General features: G+C 43.6%; 1 protein-coding gene across 2 annotated transcripts; it reads left to right on the plus strand.

Moving 5' to 3' along the window:
• The first annotated feature begins 1,459 nt into the window (after window positions 1–1,459).
• LOC108897292 (phosphatidylinositol 3,4,5-trisphosphate 3-phosphatase and dual-specificity protein phosphatase PTEN) lies at window positions 1,460–12,425 on the plus strand. 2 transcript variants are annotated; one of them, XM_018696847.2, is made up of 10 exons: window positions 1,460–2,380; window positions 6,092–6,176; window positions 6,340–6,384; window positions 6,484–6,527; window positions 6,749–6,987; window positions 7,126–7,267; window positions 9,127–9,195; window positions 9,840–10,006; window positions 10,584–11,207; window positions 11,317–12,425. In XM_018696847.2, exons 1-10 carry the CDS (start codon window positions 2,302–2,304, stop codon window positions 11,497–11,499), a joined length of 1,677 nt encoding a protein of 558 aa, XP_018552363.1. In that variant the 5' UTR covers window positions 1,460–2,301; the 3' UTR covers window positions 11,500–12,425. The 2 variants fall into 2 exon arrangements, with proteins under 2 accessions (XP_018552363.1, XP_018552365.1); XM_018696849.2 differs by lacking the exon at window positions 9,127–9,195 and having other exon boundaries at window positions 1,465–2,380.
• The last annotated feature ends 1,804 nt before the right edge of the window (window positions 12,426–14,229 follow it).

The raw sequence follows: 14,229 nt of genomic DNA on the forward strand, positions 1-14,229 counted from the left end.
AGATTCCTAATTAGCCTTACGTGGGATCAGATCATTTAATCTGCAATGTTCCAGGTAACCCCATTTAAATCTGCTGAACTGCACCCTCGGTGCTTTATAAAATCTCCAACTACTGTACATCCAACATGTCCCGTCACTGAGAAATGACCAGGATGGCTATAGGTGTAAATCTCTTGTGTCCTACAGGACTAATAATCTTGAATATAGGCTAGCCCAATTTTAATCCGCCAAAATGTAATGTACCAGAAACACACAAGTCACATCTCCACTTCCATGAGGCTGGTGTGCAAGGATTTAAACCAAAATATGTCAATTAGTTATCACTGATTTTATCTGGAGTGGTTTGTACAGCTGTCATGTTGCATTGATGTGGGTTAATTTGGGCCTCCTTGGTTCCAGAGGCAGGCTGATATTTACACAGTGTTCATCAGGAGGAGATGGTGTCCTCAGTTACTCAGGTGTGAAGATCATGGATGTGAAGTCCTCCTCATTCTGTGGCTGGTGCTGTTTGACTGTAACAATAACAGGCCTTATGTACTACTTTCTGAAAGGCAGGTCAGGCAAGTTGACTTTTAATGTGTTGGAAATAAAGCCGCAACTAGCGATTGTTGTTGTTGTTGATTAATCTGCCTATTTGATTCTCTATGACATATCTATAACATATCAGGAAAAAAATCCCATCAAAATCCCATCATTTCAAAGTGACATCTTCACATTGCTCCAGTCCATTTTCTTAAAGGAGTAAGATAACCAGTAAATATACGTGAACAGCTGGATACAGTGACTTTTTGGCACTGGTAATTGATAACTAAAATGTAACTTTCTGTAGATCAACAAAATAATTAATTGAAAAATATTTTCAGATTTAATTTAAACCTTGTAAAACCCTACCCAACGATATACTTGAGATAATTATTTTAGTTGCATCCTCATCCTCATCAACATTCAACCTCTTATCTATTCATTCATTCATCATTTAGTGTCTGCGTGTATGCAAATTATAATAATAAGAAGAATTATTATTTAAGATGTCACCATACAAATTTAGGCTATGGATATATATTTAATCTTAGTGTGTATAACGTATAATGTTTTTTCACTGCTAGTCTGCATCAGTGAAAACGATAACACTGCCCATGCAATTAACAACGCTGGTATAATTTAGGATTGACTTTAGGTTTGATTTGCACTTTAAAGTGAATTAATTTTCGAGTGTAAACATAATATACGTGTTATGGATTGACACGTTACTCTGACAGATTAGCGACAGTCCGAAATTACAGTTTAAACCGCGAAAAGTGACATTATGTTGGAAACTTCCCTAATTGCAGCCACACGTGATCACTTTGACAGAAGGGAGCGTCGCGAGCGGACCCACTTTATCCTTCCGCCAAAAGCATGAAATAACTCGATAGCTGCGCTTTCTTTCAGGGCTAAGTCAGTCGTACATATAAGAGGTTTTTAATGAGCATCTAATACTAATTACTGAAACAGTCTTACTTGACACTGCATTTGCTGGTTTTAATTCCGCTGCAGAACTATATGGTGAGGGCGTAGGGATATTTGTTCTAAAATCCCAGCCTGCTCTACCTTCTTTTTTTCCCTCGGTGGAGGCCATGATGGGAGCCTGAGAGTTCAGCTGGAGCGAGAGGAGCGAGAAAAGAAGATGATTCCCCGGGACCGAGCTGTCAAACAAATCTCTGCCGATTCCTGAGCTTTGTATACGCTATATACATTTAAGGTGGAGCCTGTCACTTTTTCCCTCCAGATGTGTTCTTGGCAATCAGTCGATGACAATGTTGAATCGTTAGGAGCCTTTTGGATCGAAGAAGGGGGTAGCATTAGCTATTGTTGCTAGCTAGCTGTGCTAGCTAGCTGCTTAGCTAGCGAGCTAGCTCCGTCTGGATACGGGTTTCGGGAACCGGTGAGTCCTCTATCTCGCTGTCAATCCCGGCGGCTGCTGCGACTGAGCCACCGGCTTGGACCGCGTCTGGCACCTAGAGGTTTATCTGAGGACAACTGCATGTATTTAATTCGGAGGTGTTTGCTAGACGAATTGCAGGATTGGGAAAGTCGGGCCTGCACGGAGGAGCAGAGCGAGGCCCGTCTTTATGATCCAGAGGAAGCCTGTCTAATCCGACCCACAGCCACCGCTAGCTCTGCGGGCTAGCACCTCTCTGCCAGGACCTGCAAAAATCAGAGAGCAGACCCAGAGACTGCGACAAACACGACCACACAGCCAATAATAGAAAAAAAACGTTTTCATCATTTATCCCATATAGACTCCTGTCACCTGCTACAATGGCTGCGATTATTAAAGAAATGGTCAGCCGGAACAAAAGGAGATATCAAGAGGATGGGTTCGACCTGGACTTAACATGTATCCTTCCTTGTGTTTCTTATTTTCACAGCACCCTGGACACTGATTTGTAACGTGTAATAGTTGCATTGATGAGTAGAAGTGGAAGCAGAGATGTGAGGGAGTTAGCTGCTACTTAGCTCGCTGGCTAGTTGGTTAGACAGCGCAGCTTTGCTGTCACCCAGCATGTTTGAAAGATGGTGGATCTGTCAAACCAGCACGCATAAATGTCACAGTCATATTACAGCTGGAAAAGCCCGTTGAACTGGGCAGCAGTGTGGGTTTAAATAATGATTTGAATTTTTGAAAAACGTAAGGACATTTAAAACAGTGGTGGACCTAGCGTGTGAAATTGTTAGTGCTATTAGGTCTGTTTTTTTTTTATTCAGCTAGTGGTTCGGAGGCATGAGAGATATTCTGTAGTACCTAGGTTAAAATGTCTGTCTATTTAATGTATTTTTAAGTTCGCACACCTACATAGACTACATGTATTATATGGTAGGTCTTCTGGTTTGTGACGATAAAATTGTGTAAGCTCACTCTCACTTTGTATCTCACCTCACCTGTGTCTTCTGTGGGTGAGTATTCATTGATGGATTTCCAACAAATCAAAGAAATTAATATTTTCCCCTCCCTTTATGGAGACATGAAAATTTCTGGATCAAAGTATTGATCAGGCCCCATCTGCAGGACTCATTCCTTATCTATTACCACTGATAATAGTTGACCTGGTTCCCTGGTGTGGTATCATCAGTACCTTTTACTTACTTGGTTGGGAATAGACTAGATTAGAAGCTGATGTGGTTGATCGTGGCCATCTAAATGCAAACTCTGTGTGACAGTACTAAGAGTGGGTCATATTTGTGGTGGATGTTCTGTTTTTACAACTGATACAAGTAGTTGACTAATTGACAAGACAGCCAATATAAGTTAAATCTGCAGCTATTTGATAGTCATTTGTTTGTCTGTTATGTTTGTTTTTTAATGCAAACATTCACTGCTTCCTTCCCCTCAAATCTAACAAGTTGCAGGAGAAAGTATATGGCTGGTTAATCCACATTGAAAATGATGAAAGTTGCAGCCTTATCTGATTCTGCACAGCATGTAAAAAATTAAACAGGCCTGTGTATTTATGGTCTGAATTTGCTCTGGTTATTGTTAGTATTGTGGCATCGATGATAGCATTGCTGAGTGGCCTTTTTTTCCTTTTCCCAGAGAAGTGGAAATGTAAAGCTGAGTGAGTTACCTTGATTCAATACTGCCACCAGAGATAGAAACATATTGAAATACGTTCATAAGTCAGCTGTGATGTATGTGTGACTGCAGATGCTGAAATGTGTGCATCACAACAATTGATGAGATATTTTTTCTTGGTGTTATAATGTGGTAAAGCTTATGTCACATCTGTCAGTGGCAGGACTCTGTGGTGTGCAGGTGTTAAGGGGGCATGGCACTCAAAAGTGACACCTTTCTTTGGCTTGAAGGCTCCTCTTGTTCAGATGTGGGCCCTTTCGAACTATCCCTTTTATCATTTTTGGCATGGTGTCTAAAAACAATATGGGCTCTCTGCTGTTATGTAATGCAGTATCACAGTTCTGGGAATTGCCCTTAAAATAGAGTTGCCAGTGATCTTGTATCAGCGTTGCTGTCTGAGTGCTCTCTCCCTCTCTTACCCTCTCAACCCACCACCTCTCCTTTGCTCTTTTTCTTTACTACTCCCACTCTAATTCTCCCTCCCTCTGCTTGCCCCCTTTCCTCTGCTCTCCTCCTTTCCTGTCCTCCCCACCCCCTCCTCGCTCAGCGTTCCCACTCTCCCTTTTCCCCCCTCTCTCTTGCTCTCAGTTGTGGATTTGGCGTATGCATAGAGCCGAGGCAGGGCTGGCTTTAAAGAAAAGGCGTGTCTAAAACGGCAGATTTTCTTGTTTTTTTTTTTTTCCTCCTACATGGAGCTTCCGTCGGGGGTCCCGCATGTGCGTTTCCTCCCAGCTGCAGAGACCAAGCCCCCCATCCCCTGGGCTCAGGCTCTCCTGGGACCTCTGGAGCTTTTTAAAAACACTTAGAATAGTCTGACTGGGATCACTTTGCCAGTAGGTCCAAGAGTAGCCCATTAAATAGCATAGAAAACCTGTATTTGGGTCCTAATTAGGCCTTTGAGGCATTATTGGAAGGGATTATGGCATAGTATGTACAGATAGGCTACTGTGTTGAGAGCTACAGGGAAGTAGCTTGGCAGTATGCAAATAATACCATAGATTTGCTATTGGGCTTGTTGAATTCATGCATCAAGGCCTGTGTTGAGCATATCTCAGGTGCATTAAGGGACTTATCGAGTCCTTCTTACAAGGGTCATTGAAGATCGCCACCCAAAAATGTTTGAGATTGCATTTATCTCTGTGTACAGTATATATCAGTTGTCGTACAGTTGACCTTGGCTACTTGTTCTGGATTCCAACATTTTTCCCCACTAGCACGTCTGCTGATTGAACAATGAACCGTGTGTGTTTGTAGCATGAAAAAGGCTTGTGTGTGTGTGTGTGTGTGTGTGTTTTTCTTTTTTTTTCCTCTTCTTTTTTGCATGTACAGGTACTTGTATGCATGCACACAGGCAAAGTCGAGGATTGTGCAGAGCCAGTCGCACTTTCTTACCAGAGCTGTCAGATCTGTGTGTCAAATTTTTCTGACCGGTTAAAAAGTGATTTGACTCTGGAAAAATAAGGTCTGCTCAAAAAAAACCCCAGACACATCCAATTAGAAATATTCAGCTTTTCTATTTTTGACACCATGGCGCAGGAAGTGTAAGAAAAGGTTGCCCTTTAGTCAGTGGTTAAAGTGTGAAATCCCGCAGCGTATGGCGACAAGCAGACTTCAGTTACAGGTAGGCGTTGCAGCCAAGCCTCAAAGACATGCATGCCAACTCAATTATTCTTTTTGCTGCAACATGACACTGATGTGTGCCTTTAAGACTGAATGTATGTTACCATATAATTGGCCAGGACATTTTCCATCACTATCCTGCTCTCAAATGTGGAGCCACAGTTCGATGTAAACACAAAGTATAGCTGTTGGTGGAATCTGTTTTGCGTTCGGTCCCACTTGCGTGTCATCCATCGCTGAATGTTACTGAGACACAACTGCTACCTTGTGCTGCACCTGCAACCTGCAAGTCATGACACAAAGGATTCTTGTTTGACAAAATGTTTGTTTTTTCTTTTTTCTCCTATCTGTGTGACTTCATGTTCCCTGTATTCGATCTGCTAGATATTCAAATTGCTCCGGCTCAGCTCGAAAGAGAGATAAGCTGAACATTTGCGATCATCCCAATATAACTATGGTCTCTAAAAATACATGCAGGTCAGGGAGCGGAGACTCTCCTCGTGCACCCACATGTGGGCCTGGCTTGAGCAGGAACGCTGTTACTCCCGTCCTCCTCTCTGCCTGCTTCTCACTGTCAAGGCCATCTGTCACCACACACACACACCACACACACCACACACACACACACCAGTGACCAACACAGCTCCTATATATCCATAACTACACCCTCAAACTGTCATTGGCTGATGCTTTCAACAGCTAAAGACTAAAATTATATGCTGTTTTTAATAAGTTATCAGCTTTAAGAATTTGTCAATAAATATATTAAGCTGGGTGCCACGGTAATGGTCTTTTCTGTAAAGGCTTGATTTCCACAGGTACGCACAATGTACATTTCCTTGACCCCTGCCTGAACAGACATCTACCCAAACATCATTGCTATGGGCTTTCCAGCAGAGAGACTCGAAGGAGTGTACAGAAACAATATAGATGATGTAGTACGGTGAGTTGTGTTGCTTCTGCTATGTAATCATAGAAAAGCAGAAGAGAAAGTCTTTTTATCATAGTATATTTATATTTTATTCATTTTGCGCTGGCTGTTGAGCTTGATTATTGATCTAATAAGTATATTCTTTGTGTGGTTGTGTTTCCTTCCTGCAAAACAGGTTTTTGGATTCGAAGCATAAAAACCATTACAAAATCTACAACCTGTAAGTGTTCCACGTGTCGTTCCTAGCTGTGCTGTTCTTTGTTTACCCACTAACTTCCTCTGTTTGGTCGTTAACTGGATTCTGTTCTTCCCATTTCAGCTGCGCAGAAAGACACTACGATGCTGCCAAATTTAACTGCAGAGGTAGGCTGCTTTATATGTTCTCTAGATGTTTTCCCTTTGACAGTCTGATCTAAAAGCCGAGTGACACACAATATTGCAAAAATCTCACAAAATGTCCACTGTGCCACCCCCCCCACCCCATCTCGTATCCCCCGACCCGTCTGCTGCTGTGTTTCCCGGTCCACAATCTTCCCCTCTCCGGTTCCAACTTTGCGTGGGCCCTGCATCCCGTCACGCATCAGTTGCACAGTACCCCTTCGAAGACCACAACCCTCCTCAGCTGGAGCTAATTAAGCCGTTTTGTGAAGACCTGGACCAGTGGCTCAGTGAGGATGACAATCACGTGGCGGCCATCCACTGTAAGGCCGGGAAGGGCCGCACTGGAGTCATGATCTGCGCCTATCTACTCCATCGCGGCAAATTCCTGGAGGCCCAAGAAGCACTCGACTTTTACGGAGAAGTCAGGACAAGGGACAAGAAGGTGAGGTGTTCATCTGAGACCAAATGTCTTGACACAGCAGCTCTTTGTCATTTCAGGTCAACAGATTATTTTTATAATCAGTTAGTCTGCCAATCATTTTCTTGATTTAATCATTTTGTCTGTGTAATGTTGTTGCAGGGAGTAACGATCCCAAGCCAGCGCCGCTACGTCTACTACTACAGCTACCTACTGAAGAACCAGCTAGAGTACAAGCCGGTGGCGCTCCTCTTCCACAAAATGGTGTTCGAGACTCTCCCTATGTTCAGCGGGGGCACCTGCAGTGAGTCACACTCATGTTCAACTTTAACTCCAAACTAGGGCGTAGGCATGCAATGCCGCTGTTCAAACGGAACGAGAGCCTTGGATGCGTTGTGCACTGTAGGGCTCACCCACGCTACAGTTTAGCACCACAGAACAGAGCAGGGTCACCTGTGGTAGAGTTGAGTCGTCCTCTGCTGGGATTTTAAAACCAAATCAAGTGTGGCTGAATTCGCTGCACTATTTTTGGACCTTTTGACTAAAAAGAGCAGCTTCTTATTGATTAAGTCCTCTTGTTGCTGCTCACAGCGAGGCCAGCTCATTCTCTGCCAAAATCAGATCTCCTCTGTTTGCCATAATAGAATTTTCAAATGTCATTAGGATCATAGGATGTTTTTCTTTGGCATCTCTCACTGAGGAAAAGCACACACATTCAAAGATTTTTTTTTTTTTTTTTTAAATTCCAGAAACCTTCAAGCCCTTGCAATTTTGAGCAAGATGATATTTTATTTTTTTACATTTTTTAGCTTCCTCAGAAACAGTCTGTGTTCTGTCTTTTGTCCATTTATACTTTTGTGTGCATAGTATTGAGAGGAATTACAACATGCACAGTTTAAACACAGTATAGCACTCACAGCCCTGCCCAAGGCAAGTAAACTGTGCATATGCACACCGAACCATTCAGCGGAAGCCATATAAGCGTGTGCTCTATTTACACGACTAGGAAGTAATTAAAAGTGACCAGAGGAATTAAACGTCTTGGTCAGTGATTTTTATTTTTACATACAATAGCACGGCGCTTGAGCGTTAATGAGTTACTGCAGTTCACAAGTATTTACATATCACTGCATGTTTGCTCGGAGCTTGAGTGGTATGACATTGTTGTGAAATGGTGTGTATGCAAACAGTGGCACTTGTCCCCTGTGTTCGGTGGCAGAGTGACACAGACACAAAGCAGTCAGACTCAGAATATGCTTTATTTGTAAAGCATAAGCTGAAACCAAAACTTTATAAACATCAATACTGACTATTCTATCCACATCCTTTAAAATGCTCTGTCAGCCATGGGTAAAATGTCCAAGAGGATAATGACATTTTTTCACCTTTTTGCCTTTCAACAGAAATGTCCATATGTTAGTGCTGTGTATTTTACTGTATATAATAAGCAGTTATTAGTGGTGTAATAGTACTCTGTTATGGCCTTAGGAGGCAAAGAAGTCAAACAATGCAGGTTTTTTTCTGCTCAAATGTGTCTGAGTCACACAATGTTGTGCTTTTTTTGTATCTGAATTTGTCCATTTTTAACTGTCAGTCAGAAAAAACACCTCCTCTTCCTTCGTTTCTGTGGCTTTTTCACCCTAACACCTGACTGTGCTGAACAGCTCTGACTGTATTGATCCTTCTTTTCCTCCCTAACTCTCCCTTTTTTTTAAAAAAAAAAGGCCCTATTCTGAGTTTGACATCTTAATACATGTACACACACGCACACGCACACATCACCCTTTTTCTAGCCTCAGGTTTTCACTCATTGCAGCAGTAAAAGAGGAGAAGCTAGTTTGATAATTCAGATAACCCAACAGTCACACATTTCTGTTTGTTGAATCCAGTGTTTTGTGGTCATATGAGGTTTTCAGTGATCTCAAGTTCCCTCTTTCTTCCTTCCCCTTTGTGTATATCTCACAACGCACCAGGTCAAATGTATAAGGTGCACACCTCCACTTTAAAGCCATGTACTGTATGTTGTTTTCAAAAGAAGCTATGTAGATGCAAATATCTGTAAATATTTGTGTAGAGCTCTTGTGTTTGTGCCTGCTGTGCTGTCAAGGCCCCTGACAGGCCAGCCAGGCCCTGTTTGTGATAATCTCCTTCTTTCTCTCTAAGGGGACAGTACCGTTAAAAACAGGAGCGAGCCGACCCCTCAGGGCTTCAAGAAAGGGAATTGGCATTGGGGTAAATGAGCCTTTCATCCATTATTATCATTTCACTCATTTGCTTTTATATGGCCCCAGAGATCCACCAGGCAGGAGCAGTCTGACGTAGACATGTTGCCTAGCAGGATAGGACTAGCTTACAGGCATATGAAGTCATCTCCAACACCACCCCCACCCTGGCAGGAAAAAGGAAGGGTTAAAATTCTTCTATATGCAACGTGTTGTGCTGACCAAAGACCAAATCATGACTGTCTATCAGAATAGGGTCCTGTGTCTCTGGTTCTGGGTCTCTTTGGGTGTTACATTTTGTGGTCTGTAACTTTCCCTTTCTCTTCCTTAATTTTAATATAATGTTTTGTCACTTTTTTCTTTTTTTTTTGCACTTATTCAGCTGGGGTGGGGAGATGGTGGTGTGCTGTGCTGTTTTCTTTTGTCAAACTCATGTAATAACACTAGTATCCTGTCTTGCTCTCTTGATTCACTCCCTGCTCCTCTGTCACTCACTCCTCGTCCTCTTCTTGTGTTTTCTGTCTCCTCTCCTCACAAATCTCATAATCTTGCCCCCCCCCCCCCACCCCACCTCACCTCTACCTCCCACCCCATTCCCTCCACCCTCCCCTCCTCCCTTCCTCCCCGTGCAATGTCAACTTTTTTCTCTTGCAGATCCCCAGTTTGTGGTGTACCAGCTGAAAGTGAAGATTCACACGTCGCACCCGGCTCACACGCGGCGCGAGGACAAGCACATGTTTTTCGAATTCCCCCAGCCGCTGCCAGTTTGCGGAGACATCAAAGTAGAGTTCTTCCATAAACAGAATAAGATGATGAAGAAGGTTAGTTGTGTTTGCATTGTAGCCCAATTCGCTAAGTTTTCGTCACCGACAAATTTCTGTCTGCCGTCAAGAGCTTATTTCTGCTGTTGATCGTCACAACGTCTGCTACGTCAAACAACAATACGCAGGCATGTGACTAAGCATTTTCTCACTTAGCTGGGTGCCAGCAGTGATGCTGTGGACATACTCTGTTATTGTTGTTGTCCATAAATCCCATGAAAAGATCAAAACAAAAAAAAAAACATAGTATTTTTACTGACTTCTGTTGTCCAGAACTTACTAAAACACATGAATGAGCCACACTGTCGCACTGGTTGACAAGTTCTTTCAGTACTATGAGCGAGGACACTTGCATAGTCACCATACTTCTGCCGCTAATGCTCACTAACGCAACAAATGACACTACAACCTTCAGTATAAACACAGACATTGTAGGGAAATTGATAAGTACTTTGTGGTAGACTAATGTATTTTTTAGTGAGATTTGTAACTACAAGAAAAATATAAGCCCATAAACTAATTTAATTAAAAACCTAGAAAGTTGCTCATCCCCTCTCCCATCATCTCTGCCCTCTAGGACAAAATGTTTCACTTCTGGGTGAACACCTTCTTTATCCCTGGACCAGAGGAGAGCTGGGACAAGATGGAGAACGGGGCAGTATATAATGCGGAGAGCCAGCAGGGGCCGCCGGGAGTGGGCCAGTGGCAGTCGGAAGCGGACCAGGGGCAGCCAGGAGTAGGCCAGGGGCAGCTAGGAGGGGGAACGGGCCAGAGGCAGACAGGAGTGGGCCCAGGGCAGCAGTCGGCATCGGGCGCAGAGCAGCCAGGACCGGGCAGAGGGCCGCCGGGAGCAGTCCAGGGATCGGCAGCGGGCCAGAGGCAGCCGATAGCAGGTCAAGGGCAGTCGGGAGCAGGCCAGGGGCAGCTGGGATCGGGAGTGAACCAGGGACAGCAGGGACCGGGCCAGAGGCAGCCTGGAGCAGGCCTGGGGCAGCCAGGACCAGGCCAGAGGCAGCTGGGACCGGGCCAGAGGCAGCCGGGACTGGGGCAGGCTTTGCTACAGACGCAGACGCAGCGCACCGAGAGCAGGGACAGCTGCAGGGATAGCGACAGGGACTACCTCATCCTGACGCTCACTAAGAATGATTTGGACAAGGCCAACAAAGATAAAGCTAACCGCTACTTCTCGCCAAACTTCAAGGTAAGCAATGACAGAGGCTAGCAGGATTTAGATAAATAATGGAAAGAGCAATAAGATTATTTAGATTGCACAGACTAAAGTCAGTTGTCTTTTTAATTTCCAATTCCAGGTGAAGTTGTATTTTACGAAAGCCGTGGAGGAGCCGAATTCTGAGGCAAGCACTTCGACATCCGTCACCCCGGACGTTAGCGACAATGAGCCAGACCATTATCGATACTCTGACACCACTGACTCTGATCCGGAAAATGAACCTTTTGATGAAGAGCAGCACACGCAAATCACAAAAGTGTGAACTCTTTTTAAACAGGAAAAGAAGAATTATACACCAGAAAAAAGGAGAAAACTTGAATATAAACTCAAAAGAAGAACCTTTGTCCCTTCCCTCCCCCAGACGGCAATAGAATATCATCATGTCAAATGCCAATTTTAGGGAAAAAAAGATAAATATCCTGACCAATATATTGTTTTTTTATTTTTCTTTTTTTCTTTGGCACGGCCATGTACCATGTGCGAGGTATTGACACTGTTGCCCCATGGGAAAAGGTGCTGTAGCTATAAAAATGTGTTTATATATATATACATTCGTATATGTATATACATATATACATGCATATATAAACAAACTTTTTTTGTGTCAAAGACAATGGAAAGACTACCACAATCAGGAGATGGGAGTTGAAGTGTGGGAGAAGTTAGAATGAAATACTAGGACTATGCTGCTCCTTCTCCTGTCTAAACCAAGGCCAGTGCTGCAGTCACTTTGTTTCACTCCCTCTCTCCCCCCACCCCCCTTCTCCCCTCATCTTTTACTCTCCCTCCCCTCCATCCTATCTTCCTTCCTATCCTCCTTTACTGTGAATGCTTCTTGTGCTCTTTGCAGGCTGTCTCACGTGACTTTTGGCCTTTGTGCAGTGCAAACTGCATGCGGGCAGTGGGTTGGGGGTGGGCGGGGTTATGAAGAGGCTGTGATGATGTCTAAAGCATTGCCATTCCTGTTCCCACTGTGTATACGTTAAATTATGCAGAACAAGGCATCCCATGTAATTGTTAATGTTTTTTTTATCCTAAGATAATAAAAATATAATACACAAAACAGCAGGGAGACAAGTGTTTGCAATAATGTCAACACTACATTTAAAGGACAGTGGTGATTTGCATGTATTGGAATTGGCGTCCATCCCTAATAAATGTATGCAATGTTGTCTTTTCTTAAAGAAACCAGCTTTGAGATGTGTCTTCTGCGTGGGGTTCCCCGGTGCTTTGAGTCATGCTCAGAGAATTACATCAGAGGTTTATGTAATGTTCTCCCTTTGCTGTGAGTAGTTAATGAAAATCATGCAGAATGAAAATGAATTTTGCAATACGCAGTTGTCATCAAACGGCGAGGCCGTTGCAGCCTTTAACTCGACACCACCTCTGTCAACTGAAGCCGTAATTGTAGGTGCCAGACCCTGCAGTCTGAACTCGAGCACGTGCGAGGTGGAGCATGTGCAGCGAGTCGGGGAGGAAAATGTGCACAAGTGCTGCACTTGAACAGAAAAATGCTGTAAAGCAGGTTGTCGTCGCAGCTGCTGGAGCTGTGTTAACAGTAACTTCCTGCTTTAAAGGTCAGCGCTGCAAATAGCGGGTGGGACCTGAGGTAGGGAAGTGATGGAAGGATTATTATTAAAAGTTCAACTAAGGGCGAAGAGCCCACTTCAAACAAATAAGCGGTGACTCAAGCAGCGAGCTGAGCGTCTACATTAATGGCGTTCTGTGAGTGAGAAAAAGCTTATATGTGTGGTGATTATCAAGCGTACTCAGTCTTTGGAGAGGTACTGCAACAGTTTGCTTTCTTTAAAACTTGACTGGTAATTGAAGTTCACACAACTGAAGCCTTTCTCTTTTATGGTTTCTTCATAGATAAGATGGAGAGTTTTTGTTTTGATATTTCTGCCAAGTAACAGCACATTTCCATTTCCTGAGTTGATTTCAAAGCAAACTGACCTCTGAACCCTGATAAAAACATTAACATTTGGGAGCCAAAAGCAGCCTGACCTCATACCAAACCATCAGTGTTGCATGCAGAGTGGCTGCTGCTGGTTAATCAAGGCATTCTTCACATGAAATGAGCAGAGGAAGGAAAGGCTACCAGCCCAGGAGGGAGGAGCACGAGGCCCCGGGTAGTTGAGCCTGCTCTGCTTGCAGGCTTGTGTGACTCCCCAAATGAAAGAGTAACAGGATTAACAGCCATGTCACTGTGATAGGAGAGCAGCGAGTGACAAGACCCTGGCTAAAGCATGGCTCAAAGTCTCCTGATAATAAAATAAAGTATGAATTAAACATATATATTTAAAAAAATGTTCCACCCCCAGAGGCAGGCAGTCACATAATCCCCTTCTGCTCTATTAAGACTCAGTCCCCGGCTCTTTCGTGTTGATAGAGACATCAAAGCCAACCAGTGCAGCGTCAAATGAGACAGGCAGTAGTCGCAGGGGCCCGACTGTAATTGGCTGAGCTGAGAAGGAGGGAGAGACTCTGGTTGATTAATAATGAATGTGCTGTGCTGGATTGAGAAAGACCAGAGAGAGATGCCTCAGCTCTCCACAGGCAGGCAAGACTGAAGAGAACGAAGAGGGCCGACTTCAGTGGCGCTTGAGCTGGAGAGTCCACATCTTTTTGCTTTTGATTGCCCTCCTCATCACGTACACAAACACAGACACGGCAGCAGAAGCAGCATCTGAAATATTAATCTAATCAATATACAGCTTCATTTGTATGTTTTGAGCACTGACTCTTCTGAAAGATTCATTTGTCTGATTATTCCGCATCAACAGTTCTCTTGAGACAATTTGGAAGAATGTTTGCTTTGTATATTTGAATCTGATGATTCTCTATGGTATGATGCACTATTTTAAAGTATGGCATGAAAAGAAATATGATATGAAAGTGGATTGGTGCTGTGTTTACAACCAGTTGGTTCACTTCTCAGGAAGCCTTATGTTAGGCAGTCCATTGTGGAAGCCCATTTCTACCGGGAAGA

This window comes from Lates calcarifer, linkage group LG16_LG22 (assembly GCF_001640805.2).
Source record: "Lates calcarifer isolate ASB-BC8 linkage group LG16_LG22, TLL_Latcal_v3, whole genome shotgun sequence".
Taxonomy (NCBI): Eukaryota; Metazoa; Chordata; class Actinopteri; family Centropomidae; genus Lates; species Lates calcarifer.

Bases quoted from the DNA above. Each gene is read 5' to 3' on its own strand.
- LOC108897292 (XM_018696847.2), top strand. From the start codon at position 2,302: ATGGCTGCGATTATTAAAGAAATGGTCAGCCGGAACAAAAGGAGATAT. The intron at 9,196-9,839 runs GTAAATGAGCCT...TTTCTCTTGCAG, and splicing joins GAAAGGGAATTGGCATTGGG to ATCCCCAGTTTGTGGTGTAC. The intron at 11,208-11,316 runs GTAAGCAATGAC...TTCCAATTCCAG, and splicing joins ACTTCTCGCCAAACTTCAAG to GTGAAGTTGTATTTTACGAA.